The 26151-nt window shown below is 41.8% G+C and overlaps 1 protein-coding gene across 1 annotated transcript in view; it reads left to right on the top strand.

Annotated features, from left to right (window-relative positions):
- The window catches only part of LOC110495986 (peptidyl-prolyl cis-trans isomerase FKBP8), a 48592-nt gene extending 22825 nt beyond the window's left edge, over nucleotides 1-25767 (top strand). The window contains exons 4-8 of the mRNA XM_021571562.2: nucleotides 10840-11057; nucleotides 21677-21855; nucleotides 22077-22154; nucleotides 25354-25488; nucleotides 25596-25767. Coding sequence (XP_021427237.2) covers nucleotides 10840-11057; nucleotides 21677-21855; nucleotides 22077-22154; nucleotides 25354-25488; nucleotides 25596-25682 — 697 coding nt within the window. The 3' untranslated portion in view covers nucleotides 25683-25767. The remainder of the gene's footprint in view (nucleotides 1-10839; nucleotides 11058-21676; nucleotides 21856-22076; nucleotides 22155-25353; nucleotides 25489-25595) is intronic.
- The last annotated feature ends 384 nt before the right edge of the window (nucleotides 25768-26151 follow it).

Below are 26151 nucleotides of genomic sequence, written 5' to 3'. Positions count from 1 at the left end.
CTGGCAGCTGAGAGTGCCTGGAACCCGGAAGCACTTTTCGTCATGTTCCTGCACGGAGTATCGGAGGAAGTAAAGGATGAGCTTGCAGCCCGAGAACTACTGATGGATCTCATCGCCCTGACCATTCTGATCAATGGGCGATTACGGGAGCGAAAGAATGAGAGGAGGTTCGATTTCACTCGCCCACCCAAGGCTTCCACCTCGCCTCCTAGGCATCCCGGAAGTCCCCGATGGCTCTGTTGCTGAGAGAACCCAAGGCTACCCGAGTTCCCCAGAGAGTCTCCAAAGTCTGCCGATTCACCTCTTGCCAAGCCGATGCAACTAGGCAGAGCTAGGCTGTCCCCAGACGAATGGCTATACAGGCTTCACACTAAGAGTTGCCTGTATTGCGGGACTTCTGGTCATTTGTTGTCTGCCTGTCCACTAAAAGACCAGGCTCACCGGTAGGAGCAAGTACTCTGGTGGGCCATGCGGATAACTTTTCCTCTACCCTTACCTGCACCCCTTTTCATGCCCTCTTGCTATGGGGGAACCAGTCCAAATCTCTCCGGGTACTCATTGACTCTGGGGCCGATGAGAGCTTTATGGACGCTACCCTGGTGTCCTAGCTGGGCATCACCACTCAGCCCCTCTCCATTCCCATGGACGTTAGAGTGCTGTTGAACATGTGACATGTTGAACTGGTTTGTATTCGACTACCTCGACAACATCCTCGTTTTCTCCCACTCCACCCAAGAACACGTGCTCCACGTCCGACAGGTTCTCCAACGCCTCCTGGAGAACCAGCTTTTTGTGAAAGCAGAGAAGTGCGAATTTCATTGCTCCGCCATCCCCTTCCTGGGTTACATCATCGCTAAAGGGAGTGTACAGATCCAGGGAAGGTGAGACCGATGGTGGATTGGCCCCAGTCTACGTCCAGAGTGCAACTGCAATGTTTCCTGGGATTTGTCAACTTTTATATCCACTTTATCCAGGGTTACAGCACCCTGGCTTCCCCCGTCTGCACTCACCTCTCCCAAGGTTCTGTTCACGTGGTCCCAAGCTGTGGTTTTCCTGGTAGCCTGTTGGCTGTTTTTTTCCTGGTAGCCTGTTGGTTTTCGTGGTTGTAAATTGAACTGTACGTATTCAAAACGTGTTTATGGTAGGTTGGCATTTCTTGATTGATTATGTGGGTCAAATTTGATTCACGGAAGTGTATTATTCCATATCACAACGTACTGCTGAACTCTTCAGTGGCATGGTTTGCCATGTTTGAAGCGGGCCTATAGACCTATTTTTTTTGGCAAGACAGCTGTAATAGTTTGTAGGCTATGTTTTGTTTATTTAGATCTCTATTAATCTTTTCTTTACTATTAATGTAACTAGCCTAAATATAGATGGTGTCATGCCTTTATCGATCTGATATTTTGGTACCGCTGTTTTTTCTGTTCTCGTTCATTTGTTTGCATTTGCAGTTGTGTCGGTATTCTAAGCCAAACTGCTATTCAGTATTTTTGTTTGCATGCATGAATACTGTAACTAGGCTACTAGGCTTTCAGCATTTAGTTTGCATTATTTTGGTAAAACCGATGTGTAAACCGAGCAGTATGGCTGTATTCACATAGGCTGTTTAAAATAGGTGAATTACCCTATCAATCTTGTAGCCTATATTCATTACTGAAACGGACTTTACTGGGTAGGGAACTCTTCATTCTTCTGATACAGCCCAGCGGAGAAAGGCTGCAGATTTCTCGCCAACCTGTCACTTCTAAAGCATTTAATGATCTCGGAGTCTCGGCATGAACTTAATGTTTATTATGGTATATTGTGATATCAATATAGTTCCAATGCAAGAACCCCAATAAATTGTGCTGATTTTAACTGCCCCCTTATACCTGGAGTACACTACACGACTTTCAAAATCCTAACATCGCTGATCCTCTCACATTTAATGACCGTCTTTCATGTAGTTTTTTTGTCTTGCCAATGTAGTGCTGCGCACACGAAATGATCTGGCACAGACGGGGTGTCACACACTACAAGATTCTGATGTGATGATGTGATTAGATTGTTAACATAGCTAAAATGACCTGTGGCTCAAAGCAGCCTCATACAAGTTCAGTCAGACATTCAATCGTGCCATACAGAGTTGAAATTTCTAGCCAACATTTTGAATTGAAAAACATTACTCGTGAACTTCAGAGCTGTAATGATTTGACACTTTGGCTTTGGTTAAAGGCAAGTACAGACGCATACTAGTAGTCATCGCTCTTACTCGAGAGTCTACTCATTCTGGGTCAAGCGAAACAACATCATCATCTCACTGGCTTCTTCTCTGGCGAGCTCTCATTGGCTATTGCTGATCACCATTCTCCAAAACTTGTCGTAACACATCTCACACTACAAGAGCATTGCAGATTTTGTGCCGATAGAATCAAACATGTTTGAAAATATTGGGGCGTCTGGGACTGCTCAAAGACAGGATCGGTAGCCCTCAGATTTTGCCTTTGGCTCTGTCACATTAAACGAGCATCGGTGATGGCCATGTGCCCCGAGTAGGCAACGACATGGGGATTTTGTCTCCGATCTCAATAACTTGTCTGGGACAGCTAAATTGTGGCCAGAATCGTGGTGTGTACACCCAGCTTAGTCACTTCATCCTGGCGCCGGGTCTGTGGCTTATGACGTGTAAATATGCCATCTGCGGGACCCGACCTCCACATATAAAAAGGGTGATCATCACATTGCATCACACAACTTCATTTAATTCTGCGGTTTGAAACGCACCCTCAAATCAGTCTTGTCTCAAAATAGTCCCCTTTAGTCACAGTGTTGACCCATGTCTCTCTAAACCCCAGACAGAGGAGTCATAATATCGCTGTGGTTTTAGCAATCTGCCTCCACCAGCTCTTCTCAGATGCCCCGGCACACAAAAATGCCTATAAAAAGCTACTGTAAGCACTGCAGCTAGCCCCAGGCCTGAGATTGGATTCATTTTAACAGGCTGAGGAGGCCTGCTGCAGATTATATGAGGACTTTTGAAGAGCTCACCCCCAGGCGGTGGGCAGGACCTACCCTTGATCCCTGCTGTTTCCTCCCTCATTGGATTTTGTGGAAGTGGGAATAAAATTACACAATATAGTAAAAACACACAGAGGCAGCAGCCCAGTTAGGGGTACATAGTTGACAGAATAAACGTTGGCTAGTCCTTGTATCGTAGACAGTAGCAGAGGACTGTTTTGCAGTAAATGAACCGCTGAGGCAGAAAAACAGCTGTGACGTTTCACTGAGGGCAGGATTAGAGATAAGCACCTTTGTGTGGTTGTTTTGGTGTTATGTCCAGAGCTGCACAAGTCTCTCTAAAATGCAAAACAGAAGCAAATTAATGTCTGGTGACCAATCCAAATGAGGTGTTTTTTACATTAGTGTGCCTCATAAATCCTCCACTGAGTATTATTAGAACACATCTATTTTTATTAACAGCATACTATTGTAGGTTATCTACATAGCAACCACGGTGAGGCAATTTCTGGGTATTTCCATCATTTAAAAACGTCATTTAAAAGTGCCTGACGTCAAATGGACTTCTGTTTTCCCCCACAGATCTTTTTCCTTTATTCAGACTGATAAGGTGTCTGCCTGACAGATAACATAATGGGTCAGCTACATTAAGAGCTATAAACATTACATTGAATTAATTACATTTGCATTGCAGCTCTCTGTGAGTCAAACGGATCAGTCATGGATGCATGCATCCCATAGAGATGACACGGGGAGAGAGGAAATCAAAACAAAGCCTTCATAAGTGAAGAACATTATCCAAACAAACACTATGGCATGGCAGGGGTTACACACATTCTAGTGACGTGACTACTGTATATGAAAACATTACTCTGCCTTGATTATCAGTACATGTCACTTATACTACTGCACATGTTTTAAGAAAACATGCTGAGTGTTTACTGTAAATGTTACCTATCCTTACACGCTTTGATGGAGAGAGAAAATGCCTGAACAGCCCCAGGCCAGATGAGCCTGTCAATGTGACTCCCTCAACCCTTCTCTGTCTCAGCACCACTAGCAGACTTGCTGCTTCAGCTAAATATTTTGCCGACATCTCTTATAATTTCTACCCCACCCTCACTCAGGTCAGTCAGTGTCGGTTCAGATGTTGACCGGCAGAATAGGGTCAGTCCTAAAGGTTAACTCTACCCGACGAGTTAAACTCTTCTAGGGCTTAAGTTACTGTGTTCTTCTTTGCTGCTTGGCTCTTTATGACCCCATCACATCTCAAGGCTTGCCAACTCCAATCAGCCTGTAGAAAGGTTATATAGGCTATATACCCTAGTTTCTCTGAACTCTGCCAATAACAACCCCTAACAAACTCTCACCTACACATATACTCTTGTTGTGGCTAACTGTGGGTGGGTGGCTTACTTTGCTGGGCTTTGGACTTCAAAACAATTTCAGTATATGTGTGAGGGGGATCTAATGGCATCTTTAGGCTACAACAGCGATCGGTTGTGTGCAAGGCTCTGCTAAGCCTAGCCTCAAAGGAGTGTGTAGAGTTGCCTTCACCCCAGTAGGTTCCAGGTTCAGATTTCATTAGGAGGCCAGAGCCTGGGTTAGTTCAGATGAGTTTTTTCCACTGACCAGCCTGTGTTTCCTGTCTTGTACTAATCAGGCCCCGGGGGATCATTCACTGAGCCGGCTACGGGGCAAATCACTAGTGCCCTGTGTGACACTGTTAACCCAGTGGAGATTTAACAATGTTGGGATCTCAAATGACAAGTTTCTGGCACTGCCTGTTTGTTTGATGATAGTAGGTGCAGTTCACAGCCATTCATATTTTGGGGTGATAAAAAATTAGGTTGATGGAACTTTAGCTCTCTGTAGGCTACACAATAGGTAGTGCCTTGTAGCTACGTATGTTTAAGAAGCACAATGTACAGATCTGCTATAATTCTGCACCACTGAGTAAATGGTAGTGATCACACCTTTAAGAGGAAAACCTTTGGCAACTGTGTTTGATTATATTTTGTTCCAAAGGTCAATCCTGCACGAGGATGATAACCCTTTTTCTGAGAAACCTCTTTGAAACAGCATATGGCTTCAATTTCAGACCCAAATACCTTACAACGGATGCAAGTGTGCATGCATGTGTGTAGGTTACAGTGTGTGAGTAGTGCATGCCTGTATTTGGATACATGTGTTAGGGATGTCATCTGAGTTTGCATCCTCATTGTGAGGCTGATGAGAGGCAGCTACCTGCATTGATAAAACATGACTCATCCTCCAGCAAAGTGGTTGTATTAGCTGTCCCTCTCCGGAAACCATGAAATGCAGTCACCTACTCCAGGATCACTATGGCAGGGGAGGTATTATTTATTATTTCCAATGACTCACAGTTCAGACTCAATTAAATTCACTCTCCTTGTGCCTTTGTGTGATCCTGTAAAACCCTCCATGACCTGATATGGCTTACTTCCTCTCCAAATGTCAGCAGAGAAATAACAAGGCTGTGCTGTGGCTGAGACTGGCCTGCTGATCATGGTGTTGTGATTGGATTGTTTGGATTGGATTGTTTAAAGGCTATTCATCTTGTGATCCCACCAAGATAAAACAGATGTCTCCCTTAATGCACTGTGTAAGCTTCATTACCAGTTTAGATACCAAGTGTTATACTTATCTATACACAGGACTGACAGGCTGCTGCAGTAGCTAGTTAGCTACATTCTTTACACCCAGTGTAATAAGAAGTAACTGGAAAGTTAAAGTAACAATGTAGCTTTCTCCTGACATGACTGACAGGGCTCATTGATTTTAGGCCTATGATACACTTTATTTTATATTTTTGTTCACTTTTCACCCCCATTTCTCTCCCCTATTTCGTGATATCCAATTGGTAGTTACAATCTTGTCCCATTGCCCGTACGGACTCGGGAGAGGCAAAGGTCGAGAGCCACGACCTTGACACACTGCTCGCTTAACCCAGAAGCCAGCTGCACCAATGTGTCGGAGGAAACACCGTACAGCTGGTGACTGAAGTCAGAGTGCATGTGCCCTGGCCCGCCACAAGGAGTCGCTAGAGAGCGATGGGACAAGGACATCCCGGCCAGCCAAACCCTCCCCTAACCTGGACGACGCTGGGCCAATTGTGAGCCGCCTCATGGGTCTCCCGGTCACGGCCGGCTGCGACACAGCCTGTAGTGACGCCTCTAGCACTGTGATGCAGTGTCTTAGACCACTGCGCCACTTGGGAGACCCTGTGATGCAATTATGATAGCAGTACAAAAGATAGTTCCTAGCTTCCCTACGAAACAAAATGAAAATGGAAAGGAAACAGTTGCTGTGAAATTCTCTGAAACAAAGATGCAAAGGCCACAGTAACAAAGGGGACATGTTGTTAAACAGGCCAATTTTTCTCTGAGGAATTCCCCAGTAAACTATCCTCTATTACAATTTACACACAACCACCTTTAGCAAGTTTGTCTCAACCAGTGAAATTACCCTAACTGGACCCCTTTGGCACAGTGACCTTCTTGTCTTAGCCTCCAGCCAGCCAGTTTGAGTAGCTGTTTGTTTTTCAATAAAGGTGGTGTATTGAACGGCTTGTACTGTAGGCTAGCCTTTGGACTATTGTGAAATGGAGTGAGTTAAGAGCAGAAAGGGAAAACTACACGGCAAATAGAATCAAATCACTGTTCGAGTTTGTCTATTTATACATTCTCAGTGATTGTCATATATCCTGGTCAATGGATTTTCATGGAATGTGTGACCAGGATGAGAAGAAAATCCCATATGAAGGTGGAATGTGTGACCAGGATGAGAAGACAATCCCATATGAAGGTGGAATGTGTGACCAGGATGAGAAGAAAATCCCATATGAAGGTGGAATGTGTGACCAGGATGAGAAGAAAATCCCATATGAAGGTGGAATGTGTGACCAGGATGAGAAGAAAATCCCATATGAAGGTGGAATGTGTGACCAGGATGAGAAGAAAATCCCATATGAAGGTGGAATGCAATGAGATGAGTTGTTGTGCTCTTTTAAAATAAATCAACTATTCACATTTGCATTAAATAAATATAATGCCTGTGAGGACTTGTCAAGAAAGGTGGTGGACAGATTGATGGCAGATCATGAAAGGATACTTCCTCTGTAGTACGCAACAAAAAGGACAAACAACAATACAGTATATCCAACCTATCAAAGCCATTTGGGATTTATTACAGTTTCCAGTAATAGCCCAATTAACTTTGAATGTTTCAAAACCACAGGCAGAACATAAACACATTCACTTTGTGAATACATTCCATCTCACATCTGTGCTTATGGACACTTGCCCAAGACACCGAAAGGGAGATTAACTCTTCGAAGGGTCCTGTCCGATAAATATTGCATGGACCTAGGCTCTGTGGGTTCACCTACAGTAAGCATGGCTGTGATCAAATTCAGCTATACATCTACATATACTAAATCTGAATATTCTACGAGCAGTAGCGGTCAGTACCGTTCAAGATGAGGGAGGACAATTATTTTCTATTACAGCATATTGGATGACTGTCATTCATATTCCATTCACCCAGTTCAATGTAACATTGATATGTTTAGGCTACTACATGACACACACATTTTCCCTATACGCATCATGAGATTGCTACAACCTGGCATATGAATGAACGTTTAAAATGTACAGTAGGTGCACACAGGTCGAGAGACCACTTTGAGGTGACAGACAGTGACATTCAATACCGCCTCGGACTGTTACCTGCATGTAGCTGATATTGGGTGTAATCATTAGTCCAACAGTTGCAAAAGAGAGTTTCTATTGGACAAATTCAGGTATATTTATCCACGTTTTTGTTCCCTTTGCTTCCGTTTAAGAATTATAAAAAAAAACAGAATAGGTGGAAGGAATACACCCCTGATCACGCGTGAACACAGTTCACTTTCATAGCAGCCACGTTGTATTCTGTCTTGTGCCTATGCACTCTCCTCCTCTCACCTCTTCCCTTCGCTTGTGGACTTAAATACACAACACATCAGCTGTATATGACCAGGCGAAAAAAACTTTCCAAACCAAACCGCTAGACACAACCTACATCATTCTCATCATATTAGCGAAAGTAACGTCATAGTTAGCATAACTTATAGAACTAATGAGTTAGTAAACCCATTACAATCAAGCAGTAAGGTTACAGTGTGCAGTCAGTAAGCAGTTACACTGGCGGCCCCGGTGGCAATAAATTAGTCAACTGAAAAAGCTTACCTTGACTTGGAAGAGTTCCAGTGTTGTGTTGGAAAATCATAGACAGCTAGCTAGCATAGCATCCCTCTGTTTGAGCAGGGTGTTTCAGTAGGCTAAACTAGCTAGCTGCATTTGCTAGCTAAGTAAGTGAAAAAAATGGCACTCTCTCTCTCTATTTCTCTCTTGCTTCTTCATTTTGAAAGAAAGAACAGTTTTGATCAAATTTCTTTCTTTTTCTCTCTTATGGTCAGCTACTCACCACATTTTAGGCACTGCAGTGCTAGCTAGCTGTAGTTTATGCATTCAGTACTAGATTCATTCTCTGATCCTTTTATTGGGTGGCAACATGTCAGTTCATGCTGCAAAAGCTCTGATAGGTTGGATGACGTCCTCTGGAAGTTGTCATAATTACTGTGTAAGTTTATGGAAGGGGTTGAGAAACATGAGCCAATGTACCCAGAGGAGGATGGAAACTAGCTGTCCTCCGGCTACACCATGGTGCTACCCTACAGAGTGCTGTTGAGGCTACAGTAGACCTTCTTTGCAAAATAGTGTGTTTTAATCAATTAGTTGGTGACGTGATTATATTTAGTATAGTTTTATCTATTAATGTTTTACAATTTTTATTTTTATGAAATTCAATGAGGAGGATGGTCCTCCACTTCCTCCTCTGAGGAGCCTCCACCATCTACGAGCTAGTCACATTGAAAAGGGTCAGCATCACTAATGGTGGAGTCTGAAATCTACACAAAGCTAGTGTAACGGTTTTCGTCTGGTGAAGGAGAAGAGGACCAAGGTGCAGCGTGTTAAGTGTTCTTCTTAATAAACAAAATAAACTGAACACTGTAATGACAAAAATAATAAAGAGCGAGAACGAAAACAAAACAGTTCTGTAAGGAATACGCACAAAACAGAAAACAATCACCCACAACCAAAATGGGGAAAACAGGCTGCCTAAGTATGATTCTCAATCAGAGACAACGATCAACAGCTGCCTCTGATTGAGAACCATACCAGGCCAAACACAGAAATACAACATAGACAAAAGAACATAGACTACCCACCCCAACTCACGCCCTGACCAAACTAACACAAAGACATAATAAAGGAACTAAGGTCAGAACGTGACAGCTAGTTCTTTTTTTGTCTACTCATCCAAAGCCCCTACTTCCTCCAGTCCCAAGCAAAGGGATCCATCTCATGTTTCCAAGGCCATACTGTAGCTCATCTGCTACATGCTCCTGCATCACATAACACAGGATGATGTCCCTTGGGTGGAGAGGTGAAAAGGTAACCCGATTCCAACTCCTGATACAGCCACACAGTGACTGGAGCTATACTAATTCTGTTAGACAGACATACATTGTGTAATTGACACAACCTGTTTGAATAATTCATGATCTGACACACCACAGTGCTATCCCCTTGCAACAATGACAACTGGACTTATCAGTATCAGGCTTAGTTTTAGACCAATACTTTTTAGAACTGCATTTTCGAATATGATCCCCTACTTTTTTTATTTCAGTTTTTGTAAAGTGAAGTGAGTTTTATTCATTTATTTTGGCATACAGTATGACCTTGACATACTTAGGAAGCTAATGAATCAGAATGGCACCTGATACTTATGTATTTAGATTGGATTCTGGACAATAATGAGAGGGGGTTTACCACTTGTACTATAATTAAGCAAGGGATGTGCACTGTACCTTCTAGATGTTCACATATGGTATGGGAATTGTGGAGCTTTCCACCAAAACAAGTTCCACTAAGTTCAACCTACTGCTCCCTCTGCTAAACATCACCAAATTAAGAGAGCCCATGTCATGCATGTGTGCACACATCGGAATCAGAGCCGTTACCCAGTTAATGATTATACTCTATTGTGTGCTATGGGGTCAAAGGGACCATATGATCAGCTGGAGAACCAAATTAACCTTCCTTCTGAGTGAATCTTGAGTAAGCTGAAGCAATCAGTAACTCACTGTTGTAACGCATAGGTGGACCAGATTACATTTCTTGCCTGTTTTGAGGGATTGGAATACCCTCACAAGTTCACAAACCCAAGTACTCATGCTGACTTACATATTAGACTTTAATTCAAAACGTTGTCCATTAAAGGTGACAAACTGGAGCATATTCAGTGTGCGCACCGCTCTCTTCTTTTTCAAGTATCCTTTATTAGCCAAACACCTTAGTTGTTTAAGGATGTGCGCATGACTATTAACTTTTCAACAAGACAAGACACATTTTAACAGTACCAGTTCCCTATTGACCAGATAGCAGTAATTGGGTGTCTACTAATATATATTGCAGGTGAAGTCACCGATCAATACGCAGTCCAATCAATTAAGATGTAACCAAAACAATGTAAAACTTAGTTGTGATATTGGCAAATGAAGGCACGTGGAGAATGACTTCAGAACAGATGTTTTTGTGATGTTTGCAAGTCAACATACGAGCTATTACACGCACTGACCCAGCATATTTACACACAAGGATGTGTGACAATCAAAGATATTTAGACAATGCCCATTGTCTGAGGCTCTCCACATTGCTCCAGTCTGATTGAAGGTTTGTTTATGTGTGTGTATTTGTTTTTTGTCAGGGAGCCTGATATTCCAGCCTGGGCCCCCTTACTCTACCAGCTACAACTCCTGAACATCAGAGAGAAGCCCGACCCCCTGATTCTCCCCATGTCTGACCGTATACGCATCGGCAACCAGAAACGAGAGCGGGGGAACTTCCACTTCCAGAGGGAGGAGTACAGCATGGCTACCAGGGCCTACTGGATGGCTCTGGATGTCCTTACTACACACACTAAAGGTAATCCCTACCTTCATCACGTGCATCCTGCTACATACACACGCACTAAAGGTAATCCCTACCTTCATCACGTGCATCCTGCTACATACACACGCACTAAAGGTAATCCCTACCTTCATCACGTGCATCCTGCTACATACACACGCACTAAAGGTAATCCCTACCTTCATCACGTGCATCCTGCTACATACAAACGCACACGCGCACACACGCACAGCAGTAAACAGATTGTTTATAACTAGCACACTTCAGAAAAATACAGCTTCCACATTTCCAGCACCCAATTGCATGATAGTCTCCTCATGGCTTACTGCTAGTCCATCTCAGCACTAATCATACTATCGTAATGCAGAGGCACATCCACCAGAGGTGACTGTCAGGAGAAATGTTATTGTTAATTCTTATGGTAATCAAACCTAATAAACTTTCATGTTATTCAAGGTCCTTAATCATTTTAATTGCTGGAAAGGCAGGGTGGACCCAAGAGAGACATTTGACAGAAATGACTCAGTGAGGAGAAGAGCATGGGCTGCCTCTAAATGTATCAATGATGATGGGCCAATGGTTACATTTTCCTCAGCACTTAATAAGCAATGAATATATTCCATGCAACAAGACTGTGAATTTGCCGGATGAGATAACGCTAAAGAATATTCAGAAATTCAATAGATGGCATATAACTCCATCATTGAATATCTGCATTAGAATTATCACTGCATATCCCAACAGATATATACACGTTTCTCTTGGGAGTACCACAGATAGTCATTGCACTACGCTGTATTGGCATAAGGCATTGTGTTTTTGTAAAGCAAAGGATCAAATGCTGGGATGGTTTCTGTCAGATAAATAAATACAACATATAAATAAAACTTGCATCAAAACACTCTGTTTTATGTCTCTAGTCACCATTCACACTTGAATACACAATGGCATAACCACACTCCTGGAATCTGAGCGAGATGAATCAACCTTGTCTGTCTCTAGAATATCCTGTAAATCCTTGAATAGTTGCTCCATCCCCCTAATCTAGATCCTAACATAGCTCTGCTAACAACAATCCCTCAAATATCTTAAACTAATGGCAGGCCGTCATTGTACATAAGAATTTGTTCTTTATTGACTTGCCTTGTTAAATAAATGTTAAATAAAAAGTAAAAAAGAATAATGAAATGTCAAAGGCATAAAAAATGAGCATATGGATTTGAAAATGCTGGTATAGCCTATGCTCCAAAATGCGATATGGTTTGACAAGAAAACAGAATTTTTTCCAAGGCAGAGATAAGTGGCCAACACCAAGATGCAGACAGCAGTGGACACATGAATTCTGGCGTAATGACAATCGCCAAAACTCATTACAGTTTATGGTGTTTGTGTAACAGATATATCTTTCCATTCACCACTGTTCGGAGACTGAAAATATGTTAAAATTGTCAAAAAGAAACAAAAATAGCTTATTTGCAAATAACAATTTCTCTAGCAAGAATTGTGCTAGAACTGTCTGTCTCAGTGGGGAGGGGAACATTGAAAACTAGCTGTTATTGGCGGAGAGGTTTGAAACTCTTATTGGTCTATAAACTAATTTACCAGGCAAGCCAAAACTACATCCCACCATAACAGGTTGAAATTTCAAACAGCTCTTAGCGAGAGTGGGGTGAGGTGAGCAATCCGTCAAGGCAACTATAGTATTATTTCTAACAAAGATACCTACCTATATTTCAGGATGTTGTATATCCCTGGAAATAATCAGAATTCGTATAAACATGCATTTTAAAACATAGCTTGTCCAAAGAAAGTGATCTCTTGGCATAACTTACTCCATTTTATCATTCTAAGGGACTTTAACACAGACTTAGCACCTAACAAATACTTTGTACTTTTTTGTTTACACTTAACATAGGCCAGGCCCTGGTGTTGCCTTGCATTACACCTGGGAAGAAAACACTTACATTTCATCAACTTGCCATTGGCTCATCCATTGGCTCCCGAGTGGCGCAGCGGTCTAAGGAACTGCATCTCAGTGCGTCACTACAGACACCCTGGTTTGAATCCAGGCTGTATCACAACCGGCTGTGATTGGGAATTCCACTGGGTGGCGCACAATTAGCCCAGCATTATCTTGGTTTGGCCGGTGTAGGCCATCATTGTAAATAAGAATTAGTTCTTAACTGACTTGCCTAGTTAAATAAAGGTTAAATAAAAATAAATAAAAAAAATAACTTACAGTGCTTTGCAAAAGTATTCATCCCCCTTGGCTTTTTAACTATTTTGTTGCATTACAACCTGTAATTTAACTTGATTTTGGGGGGGATTTAATGTAATGGACATACACAAAATAGTTTAAATTGGTAAAGTGAAATGGAAGAAATAACTTGTTTAAAAAAATTCTAACATATAAAAAAACAGAAAAGTTGTGCGTGCAAATGTATTCACCCCCTTTGTTATGAAGCCCCTAAACAAGATCTGGTGCAACCAATTACCTTCAGAGGTCACATAATCAGTTAAATAAAGTCCACCTGTGTGCAATATAAGTGTCACATGACCGTATATATACACCTGTTCTGAAAGGCCCCAGAGTCTGCAACACCGCTAAGCAAGGGCCGCCACCAAGCAAGCTGCACCATGAAGATCAAGGATCTCTCCAAACAGGTCAGGGACAAACTTTTGAACATCCCACGGAACACCATTAAATCCATTACTCAAAAATGGAAAGAATATGGCACCACAACAAACCTGCAAAGAGAGGGCTGCCCACCAAAAATCACAGACCAGGCAAGGAGGGAATTAATCAGAGAGGTAACAAAGAGACCAAAGATAACCCTGAAGGAGCTGCAAAGTATCTGTCCATGGGATCACTTTAAGCTGGGCTTTATGGAAGAGTGTCCAGAAAAAAGTAATTGCTTTAAAGACAAAAAATAAGCAAACACATTTGGTGTTCGCCAAAAGACACGTGGGAGACTCCCCAAACATATGGAAGAAGGTACTCTGGTCAGATGAGACTAAAATTGAGCTTTTTGGCCATCAAGGAAAAAACTATTTCTGGTGAAAACCCAACACCTCTCATCACCCAGAGAATACCATCCCCACAGTGAAGCATGGTGGTGGCAGCATCATGCTGTGGGGATGTTTTTTTTTTGAGGGGAAACCTCAAGAACCTTCCAGAGATTCCAGCAGGACAATGACCCTAAACATACTGCTAAAGCATCACTCTAATGGTTTTAAGGGGATTAATTTAAATATCTTGGAATGGCTTAGTCAAAGCCCAGACCTCAATCCAATTGAGAATCTGTGGTATGACTTAAAGATTGTTGTACACCTGCGGAACCCATCCAACTTGAAGGAGCTGGAGCAGTTTTGCCTTGAAGAATGGGCAAAAATCACAGTGGCTAGATGTGCCAAGCTTATAGAGACATACCCCAAGAGACGTGAAGCTGTAATTGCTGCAAAAGGTGGCTCTACAAAGTATTGATTTTGGGGGGGATGAATAGTTATACACACTCAAGTTTTCTGTTTGTTTCACAATAAAAATATATTTTGCATCTTCAAAGTGGTAGGCATGTTGTGTAAATCAAATGATATGAACTCCCCAAAAATCCATTTTAATTCTAGGTTGTAAGGCAACAAAATAGGAAAAATGCCAAGGGGGGTGAATACTTTCGCAAGCCACTGACAGTGAGTTGGCCATTGGCTCAACTTACCCCAAGCCAACATTTTTGATTATATTAGCCCACAAGGATGCACTTTCATGCTAAGTTTAGAGAACCCCAATTATTTATAGAACAATCTTAAAAATATCTACTTTGGTTTAGATACAAGCATCATGAAACACAAATCTCTTAAATCTCATAACACAACAAATGAATTTGACTTGGTCAAAATGTTATTTGCTTACCACTTGTTATTTGCTTACCAACCTTGCTTACCACCAAGGTTTCTCAGACTCTAAGAAAGGGTAACCTCGTCCTAAATATTAGGTCCAATTATTATTATTTTTGTATTATTAATTAATTGTGTGTATAATTTCCTAGAAACAATGGGTTGTTCAACTTACCCTCTCCCATAAACTAAAAGTATTGTTCACAGTATTATTCCAAACTCATAGTGTAGGCATATACACTGAGTACACAAAACACTAACCCTTGTGTGGTGTTCGGGTCTGTGGGACCCATTTTCAAATGTTTACTGAAAGAAAAATGATACAATTAATAATTTATTAAACCGGAGCGTCATTGGCCTCAATGAAAACACATTTGTGCACCACCCTACATTTGTGCACCACCTTACAGATTTATATTACATACAGTATGTGCTGTTCGAGTCCACTGAGCCCGAGGGTAATACAAGTGTGGAAAATCGTGTGTGTAGGTGAAAACAAGTACAAATTAAACAACAAGGTTTGCTGTGTACCTTCTGTCTTCCTCCTCCCTGGGCCTACTGATTCAACATAGCGCCAATAACCGGTCTGTCTCCCTGCCTGTCTGCCTGTCTCCCGCTTTTCTCGCACTCTTTACCCTTTGTAGTGTGTGAAACTACACAATGTCTTGTGGGAACCTGCACAATGTTATTACGATACATTATTTCAATACATTATTTTGATAGGTTGTAAAAATGAAAATGCTGTATTTTCCTACACTCTACCCCAGCCTGGTGCAAATTGGGGGAAGGACCCAACAAATAAATAGCTTTGCATGTGTGGCTCCTTACCACAATCAATCAGTAAGGCAGAAATAATCAATGCTCAGAGGGCCTTAGAAATAATTTTTGCAGCTAGAGAAGCTAGTGTGGAAGGAGCGTCTTCCACTTTGGAAGATGAAGAATTTTCCGAATATGTGGATCATGTCTCTGTCAATTCAGAGTCTGACAGTGAGTTGGAAGAAGAGAACATTGAACATCAGCCAGCCTCAGGACCAGCCCGTCAGCAATTAGCTCAACAGCAGCCCGCAGGAGGAGAAAATATGAATGTCAATTTTTTTAAAAATTGGGGCCTCCCGGGGGGCGTACTGCAGCGCCAGCTGTGCCACCAGAGACTCTGGGTTCACGCCCAGGCTCTGTCGTAACCGGCCGTGACCGGGAGGTCCGTGGGGCGATGTACAATTGGCCTAGCGTCGTCCGGGTTAGGGAGGGCTTGGCCGGTAGGGATGTCCTTGTCTCATTGCACACCAGCGACTCCTGTGACAGTGCGCGCTAACCAAGGTTGCCAGGTGCACGTTGTTTCCTCCAACACATTGGTGCGGCTGGCTTCCGGGTTGGATGCGCGCTGTGTTAAGAAGCAGTGCGGCTTGGTTGGGTTGTGTATTGGAGGAAGCATGACTTTCAACCTTCGTCTCTCCCGAGCCCGTACGGGAGTTGTAGCAATGAGACAAGATAGTAGCTACTAAAAAACAATTGGATACCACGAAATTGGGGAGAAAAAGGGGTAAAAAAAATAAATAATTATTGTGAAATTGAAAGGTGGCTGGCTGAGGTAGAATGTTGAAATTGCCCAAGGAATGAGCCACCCACATGGCTGCCAATATAACAAGGATGCAACCAGGGCTGACGCGGATGGCGGTTACAGATGTGCAGGACATAAAGTCTTCTTTTGAACTGTTCAACCCAGACACCATCCAGAAAATCATTCTGGACTGCACTAATTTAGAGAGAGATGGAGGAAATGGACCAAACTCATTTATATCCATACTTTGGGGTTCTTATCCTTGCTGGTGTTTTCAGATCCAATGGGGAATCCATAGAATCCTTGTGGGATGCAGGAACTGGCAGATAACTTTTCCATGCAGCAAAACTTCCACATAATTTCCATTATTCTCCACAGAGAGACAAGCTAGCTGCAAACAGGTCAGTGTGGGACAAGTTTTACAACCCTGGCCCAACATTATTATTGATGAGCAGCTTATGTCATTTAGAGGCCGCTGCCCCTTCAGGCAGTACATACCATCTAAAATATGGAATCAAGATCTGGGCTGCCTGTGATGCTGTTTCATCATATAGGTGGAACTTGCAAGCGTATACGGGGAAGCCAGATGGAGGAGCGCCTGAAAAGAACCAAGGGATGCAGGTTGTCCTGGATGTGACACAGGGACTCTGTGTCCACAACATCACATGCAATAACTTTTTTACTTTGCACAAACTGGGACAGGAGCTCATCAAGAGGAAGCTGACTATGGTAAGAACAGTACTAAAAAACAAGCTATAGCTCCCAACTCAGCTTGAATACACGGAACAGGTCTATGAATTCCTCAGAGTTTGTGTTCACTGCCTACACACATGCCTAGTGTCCTATATGCCAAAGGAAGGGGAAAATGTGGTACTCATGAGTATGCTGCATAGGGATGGGAGAATCTGTGGCCAGGAACATAAAAAAATAGAAATCATGACGGATCACAATGCCACAAAAGGAGGGGTGGAAAATTTAGAAAAGAGGGACGCTCCAGAGGAGACAGCTCTTTCTCGAGGAGCTGGGCAAGGCATTGGTAAGACCTCAAATCCAGAGGAGGCAACATATCCCAAGGATCCCAGCTTCTGCAGCCATTGTGAGGAGTATTCAGGAGGATGCTAGTGCCCCATCCGCCCGACCCACAGAACCAACAACTCCAATACCGGAAGTGTGAGCGATGTTCTTCCCTGTGTGTGTCCGACTCTCCTACCTTGGCCTGCTATAACTATATATGTGAGTGAGTGAGATGTTAGTAAATTCCTGAACTAAGTGTTTTCATCATTCTAGATTGCAGCTGGTAGCAACAAGAAGAAGCGTTGTGTTGTGTGTGGACCCAAGAAGGACAGGAAGACACAGTACACATGCATCAAGTGCAATAAATAAATTTGCAACACACAGTAAACCTCTGTCCCTCATGTGGTGTGTAGACCGGCCTTAAAATGTTTATTAATCATTTCCATAAAATACTGTATTTAAATGTATCCTTCCAATTTGTTCACTTCAATGCATTAAACATCAATAGTGATGAAAACCTTGTTTCATTTATATTTGTTCAAGATAAACATTATTTATTCCACCATTGTCTTGATTATAATTTAATGTTGTTTTCAAAAATCACATTTTATGAAAACAAACGAATAGCGCTTTAATTGATAAATGTGATCTAGCAGGTAAATGGCAAATATTAACCATGTATGCTGTCTATATTGCTTGTAATTGATATGTCAACATCTACGTTTTAAGTATTTTTACATTAATTGTTATGGCTGTATTGTTTTAAAACCCTTATAATTTCTTGGGTCCATCAGACCCACGAACATTGGGTGAATAACAAAAACATGAACACCACACAAGGTTGAAGAACATGACATAGACTGACCAGGTGAATCCAGGTGAAAGCTATGATCCCTTATTGATGTCACTTGTTAAATCCACTTCAAATCAATGTAGATGAAGGGGAGGAGACAGGTTAAAGAAGGATTATGGTAGTAGGTGTCAAGTGCACCGGTTTGTGTCAAGAACTGCAACGCTGCTGGGTTTTTCACACTCAACAGTTTCCTGTGTCTATCAAGAATGGTATACCACCCAAACGACATCCAGCCAACTTGACACAACTGTGGGAGGTATTGGAGTCAACATGGGCCAGCAATTTGCATACCGCCCCAACAGATCCACAGATGACGCAATCTCTATTGCACTCAAAAACTGCCCTTTCCCACCTGGACAAAAGGAACACCTACGTGAGAATGTTGTTCATTGACTACAGCTCAGCGTTCAACACCATAGAGACTTTAAAGCTCAGCACTAAGCTAAGGACCCTGGGACTAAACACCTCCCTCTGCAACTGGATCCGGGACTTCCTGACGGGCCGCCCCAGATGAAAAGGGTAGACAACAACACATCTGCCCGCTTCATGTTCCTTGGTGTCCACATCACCAACAAACTATAATGGTGCAAAAACACCAAGACAGTTGTGAAGAGTGCACGACAACGCCTATTCTCCCCCAGGAGACTGAAAAGGGTCCTCAGATCCTCAAAATATTCTACAGCTGCACCATTGAGAGCATTGCCTGGTATGGCAACTGCTCGCCTCTGACCGCAAGGCGCTACAGAGGGTAGTGCGTACAGCCCAGTACATCACTGGGGCCAAGCTTCCTGCCATCCAGGACCTCTATACCAGGTGGTGTCAGAGGAAGGCCCTGAAAATTGCCAAAGACTACAGCCACCCAAGTCATAGACTGTTCGCTCTGCTTCGTCATGGCAGGCGGTACTGGAGCACCAAATCTAGGTCTAAAAGGCTTCTGAACAGCCTCTACCCGCAAGCCATAAGACTGCTGAACAGCTAAGCAAATGGCTATTTGCATTACACCCCCCCCCCCTTTTTTTACACTGCTGCTACTCACTGTTTATTATCTATGCATGCCCCTACCTACATGGATATATTACCTCAATTACCCCCTGTATATAGAGTTGAAGTCGAAAGTTTACATATACCTTAGCCAAATACATTTATAAACTCAGTTTTTCACAATTCCTGAAATGTAATACTAGTAAAAATTCCCTGTCTTAGGTCAGTTAGGATCACCACTTTATTTTAAGAATGTGAAATGTCAGAATAATAGTAGAGAGAATGATTTATTTAAGCTTTTATTTATTTTATCACATTCCCAGTGGTTCAGAAGTTTACATACTCTCAATTAGTATTTGGTAGTATTGCCTTTAAATTGTTTAACTTGGGTCAAATGTTTCGTGTAGCCTTTCACAAGCTTCCCACAAGAAGTTGGGGGAATGTTTGCCCATTCCTCATGACAAAACTAGTGTAACTGAGTCAGGTTTGTAGGCCTTCTTGCTTGCACACACGTTTTCAGTTCTGCCCACAAATTTTCTATAGAATTGAGGTCCGGTCTTGTGATGGCCACTCCAATACCTTTACTTTGTTGTCCTTAAGCCATTTTGGCACAACTTTGGAAGTATGCTTGGGGTCATTGTCCATTTGGAAGACCCATTTGCAACCAAGCTTTAACTTCCTGACTGATGTCTTGAGATGTTGCTTCAATGTATCCACATAATTTTCTTTCCTCATGATGCCATCTATTTTGTGAAGTGCACCAGTCCCTCCTGCAGCAAAGCACCCCACATTGCATGATGCTGCCACCCCCGTGCTTCACGGTTGGGATGGTGTTCTTCGGCTTGCAAGCGTCCCCTTTTCCCTCCAAACATAACGATGGTCATTATGGCCAAACAGTTCTATTTTTGTTTCATCAGACCAGAGGACATTTCTACAAAAAGTACAATCTTTGTCCCCATGTGCAGTTGCAAACCGTAGTGTGGCGTTTTTATGGAGTTTTTTGAGCAGTGGTTTCTTCCTTGCTGAGCAGACTTTCAGGTTGTGTCGACATAAGACTCGTTTTACTATGAAGATATAGATATCTTTGTACCTGTTTCCTCCAGCATCTTCACAGGATCCTTTGCTGTTGTTCTGGGATTGATTTGCACTTTTCGCACCAAAGTACGTTCATCTCTAGGAGACAGAACACGTCTCCTTCCTGAGCGGTATGACGGCTGCGTGGTCCCATGGTGTTTATACTTGCGTACTATTGTACAGATGAACGCGGTACCTTCAGGCGTTTGGAAATTGCTCCCAAGGATGAACCAGACTTGTGGAGGTCTACATTGTTTTTTCTGAGGTCTTGGTTGATTTCTTTTGATTTTCTTATGATGTCAAGCAAAGAGGCACTGAGTTTGAAGGTAGGCCTTGAAATACATCCACAGGTACACCTCCAATTGACTCAAATGAAGTAAATTAGCCTATCAGAAGCTGGAATTTTCCAAGCTGTTTAAAGGCACAGTCAACTTAGTGTGTTAACTTCTGACCCACTGGAATTGTGATACAGTGAATTATTTTTGAAATAATCTGTCTGTAAACAATTGTTGGAAAAATGACTTGTGTCATGCACAAAGTAAATGTCCTAACCAACGTGCCAAACCATAGTTTGTTAACAAGAAATATGTGGAGTGGTTGAAAAATGAGTTAATGACTCCAACCTAAGTGTATGTAATCTTTTGACTAAAACTGTAGCCTTGTTATTGTTATTTTATTGTAGCTGTTTTATTTTTTACTTTAGTTTATCTGGTAAATATTTTTTCTTCACTCTTATTTTTCTTAAAACTGCATTGTTGGTTAAGGGCTTGTAAGTATGCATTTCAAGTAAGGTTGTTGTATTCGTCGCATGTGACAAATTAAATTAGAATTGATTTGATCCCTGTGGTACGCTTTCTCAAACATTTCACTACACCCACAATAATATCTGCTAAATATGTGTATGTGACCAATGACATTTTATTTGATACCTTGTAGAGTTCATGCCCAACGAATTGAGGCTGTTCTGAGGGCAAAAAGGGGGGTTGCAACTCAATACTAAGGTATTCCTGTTTGGTATACTTGGTGTATATAAAATACAGGACCATCACGTTTTTGACTGCACTAGGCCTTTAACCGTGGATTTTTATAACTGTGGCAAACAAACATACAGATGTCCTTAGTACATCAAATACCCAGTCTCTCCTCCGTTCAGTTCCTTTGTAAGTATATAATTCTCCCTGAAACCTAGAAAGACTGGGGCTCCCATTACATATACATAACAATAGCCCAGGTGTGAGAGGCTGTGTGGCCTGTTTCCCCTAGATGGTGGAAATGCTGTGCTGGTGGAGGGGGAGGAGGTGCAGGACTACCGGGTGAAGTGTCTCAACAACCTGGCAGCGGCTCAGCTGAAACTGGAGCAGTACGACGACGCACTACACACCAGCCGGGATGTTTTGTCCCTGGACCCACAAAATGTCAAAGCCCTCTTCAGAACAGGAAAGGTGAGGGACACACTAACATCACATTACCTCACCTTCAATCCACTGTCATTAGTCTACAGTGCCTGGGTGCATTAATAATTCTGTTACATAACCCTATTCAGATATTTTAGATGAGTGTAAAGATTTACTGCAAATCAACATGTACAACTGAAACATGTACAGTATACTACTGAAGGATGATGTTGATTTAGCTGTTCAGAGATTTTGCAATCTGTTTGCAGCTTCTGTCAGACAAGAGCGAATACGGGGAGGCCATGGAGATACTGAAGAAGGCTCTGAAACTGGAGCCGTCCACCAAGGTGAGATAGACAGACTATCTAAATGAGCACATCTCTAGGTTCTCACCACCTCCACCTCTCCCTAGCCTGCTAGTGAAATCCAACCCCCCCACAAACAGATCAAGGATCCATGTCCACTACAGGTCCCTGAAATTATTTCCCAATCAAAAAGACACTGTCTCAGCTGACACTAGTCAAGAGATGTGATGGAAATAAAATGATACAGTACAATACTCAACAAGTTCTTAAATCATGTCTGGAGTAGTGTGTGACTCACAGTTCACCCTTAGTTAACAGCGTTATTGGGCTATAGTATGTACTATAGCCCAATACTGCCAAAGTCAAAGTAATGCCAAAAAAGAAGCTGTTGGGCATCGGTTTGTGTTGTATTTTACAGCACTTTAAGTAGTGAACTTGAATTGGAAACTACATTCCCAGTTGTCACTCTACTTTGTCACACAGCATGTTTACTTGACAAGAGCTAAGAATCTGAGAATATGCAGACCCAGTCATGGAAAATTCCCCCAAAACGTATAATGGGTGTGTGCTTCAAAAACAATTATGGTAGATTTTGCCTCTGTATTGGTTTAGACTAGAACATGTGGAATTAAATGTTTTTCCATGACCAGAAAAAACTGCAGACTGAAAACTCACCTCAGATTTTGCGCATGGGCACAATATCGTTTAGCAAAGAAAAGTCAACCAAAGGTACTAGAGCCCAGACACTTTGCAAAGATCATTGTGTAGTGTTAGTTCTATAGCCACAGTGAAGACCTGTTCTGTCTTGCTCCTATTGCTGTCTGCAAAATTCTCTACTCAGCCACAAAGATTAGAGCTGTCCGGAAACACTGATGTCACACTAATAAAGCAAATCAACATTTTCATTAATTTAACACCTATAAGTCCTCCATTAGGATTAAAGTTGCAATGAGGGCCTACAGTTAGTTAATAATATCATTATGCCCCCCCCAAAAAAACTCAGTGTTACTTTTTTGTATATAGAAATGTTTGCCCTTGTCGGAATAATTCTGAGTGTTGTGTGTTTGTTTTTTGTTTTTAAACCATGCTCTGAATGTGCTTTTCTGTGGCCATCGCCCTATTTGGCTTGACCTGAAGTGTGCACTGGTGGTGGTGAGACACTGTTGTCTAGACACAACTAAAATATCTGCTGCCTTGGTAATTACACCCTTGCCTTGATGGTGGATAAAGCAATCTTTACCCCCAGAGACCTCATTTAACTGAGTAGGTAAGGAATTGAAAAGCAGAAACATTCGGAATCCAAATGACATATAAAAGCCTTTTTGCACTATCGACACTGCCTTCCAGAAATATTCCATTATTGTCAATCAATCATCTTGATAAGAAAGAACATCAATCTTTTGTTTGACCAGAGCTTTGTCATCAAATCTCATTATTAATTTAAGTCCTATAAAAAAAAATCGAACCAGTACTGTAATTTCAGTATCACTAGAATGAACAATGACGATTAGGCTACCGAGACCCTACTAAATAAAAAGAAATGTGAAACTAAGTACAGTACAAAACACAAGACAACTTTGAGCCATTGCTATCGGTTCAGGAAATCCAACAAACATTTTCCGTACCACACAGACAATTCTTTGGCTATCTGCAAGTAAGACATTTTATTGAATCTAAGATAGTGTTCCCCCCAGAACCCAATATGAACCCCAGTTGACAATCTCTTGTAGAAAGCTGAAAGACCTAAGCACTTTATGTCCTACTTTTATGCTGCTATACACACAAATGTTGCAAGTAGCTCAAGTAGCCTGACTAAGGTATGAGAAACAGAGCTGGGAAAAGGCTCAGAAATCCAAAACTGTACAAAGGCTATGCTCAAGGCAAGCCGACTGTTCACCTGCAACAAGATGCAAGAGACGCAATATACGAATATGCAAAGGGTATGCAGAATTCTCTGATACCTGCTGTAAGTGTAGGCATGAAAATGACACCCATGTCCACATGGGAAGATTTCTGGGAAAATGTAGAAATGGAGCTGGATGGCATGTTCAGATGTCCTATAAGAATGGACTCATGGCTATTTGTACTGGGTGTCGTCGGAAACAGGTCCTCACTTACCTTAGCACAGCTCAATCTCCTTAACTCTTTATGGCGGCAGGGTAGCCTAGTGGTTAGAGCGTTGGACTAGTAACCGAAAGGTTGCAAGTTCAAATCCCCCGAGCCGACAAATCTGTCATTCTGCCCCTGAACAGGCAGTTAACCCACTAGGCCGTCATTGAAAATAAGAATTTGTTCTTAACTGACTTGCCTAGTTAAATAAAGGTAAAAAAAAAAAAAAATGGCCCACAGATGCATTCTCCTTAACTGGATTAAAGACCAGCCACCCACAATAAATCAGTGGTACTGTGAGATCTTTAAAGTGCTGCCACAGGAGAAAATGTGTGCTATATTTAGGAACAAGGAAGGACACCCTATATATATTATGTGACCCTTTTAACTATCTCTTCACCCTAATCTCGCAGATACCCTGAGAAGTGTTAATATAAAAAAGGCTGTGAGTCAGGTCTTCTGTTGATACAACTGAACTCTTTGATATACTACAGCCACACACAACAGTCAAATTAATAAAGGCATGTAATGAAAGATGACTCCAGGTTGAATGAAAAGAAAGATTGTTAAGGGTAATGGAAGATTGTAAGAGAGCAGAGAACTGAAAGTGAATGTTTAAATCTTGTTTTTTTTGTGTGTGTGTGTTTTTGTTTACTGTCACTGTTTTATGTTACCTTATATCTACATATATACCATTTGTTTGTGATGTTGACCTGAAACAAGGAAAAATAAATAATAAAAATATGTATTTAAAAAGACAACTTTGGTGAGGGCTTAACAAGAAACTGCCATATATTTGTTGTATAATATTAGTTGACAATTACATTTTATGCTAGAAAGAAACTAAATGTGAGTGTCAAGAACGTCAACATTAGGGGATTAATTCAAACTGATCAAGTCCAACTATGACTTGAGCCTGAGATTGTTGCATTAAATATGATCTATGCTACCATCTACTGGTCAACTCCTATACTACAACCTCATTCTCAATGACAATCCACCTAGCATAGTTCACTGCTAAAATGCTAAATTGTATTGTATAAGATTGTCCTTTATGAGTACACACCTGTGAATTGTGTTTCACATTGAGGTTAAAGGTAAGTGACTACAGTCTGTCTCTTTCCCTTCCCAGGCCATCCATGTTGAGCTGTCAAAGCTAGTGAAAAGGCAATCAGGAGGCAAAAACACCCAGAAGTGGCAAGCCAAACCTGCCCAGCTCCTTGGAGACAATATTGCCCCATTTCTGACTCCTAACAAGAAGCCACCTGTAAGCCACTGAGAACTTTCCCTGAGTGAAATGTTTCAGTTGAATTCAGTTCACAAGTAGGAAAAAAACATGACTGTTTTTTGACATTGCGTCACTTGGTGTTTCAGGGAATTTCATGGAAGTTCCTGCTTGGTGCTCTGGTGGTGGCCTTGGGCAGTTTAGTGACGTCAGTGGTTCTGACTGCAAGAAACTGACGTCTTCTGCAAAGGAACTGTCCAGCACATGAATAGTAAAGTGACGTGTGTCTGCTGTGAATAATAAATAAAACACTGCACTATGGATTAAACCTGTATCAACATTCACTGACATACTGTAGAAGCACCAACATTTGCACCACAGATTGTGTTTATTTGAGTGTAACAGAGTAAACTAATGGCGCTTCTTCCGAAGAATGTATGCAATGTCTTTTTTTTAACAAAACAGCTTTGTGATAGAATCCATTTTAGTATAAAACTCAGACTGGAATAGTCACATGGTCAATGTCTTGAATGAATGAGGGGCTTCTGTAATAACAGGATATATGTGTCCCAATAAACGGTATCTATGTCAATGGAAAATCTAATAAATAAAAGTGTACTGTCTGTTGATACAGAAACAACATCAGTTAAACTGCAAACTTTAATAGCTATATTCCAGTCATTACTTATGAAGGAGAAATAATAA

Source organism: Oncorhynchus mykiss, chromosome 2 (genome assembly GCF_013265735.2).
Source record: "Oncorhynchus mykiss isolate Arlee chromosome 2, USDA_OmykA_1.1, whole genome shotgun sequence".
Lineage (NCBI taxonomy): Eukaryota > Metazoa > Chordata > Actinopteri > Salmoniformes > Salmonidae > Oncorhynchus > Oncorhynchus mykiss.
The sequence above is the reverse complement of the archived record's forward strand: the minus strand, read 5'-3'. Positions and strand labels throughout refer to the sequence as shown.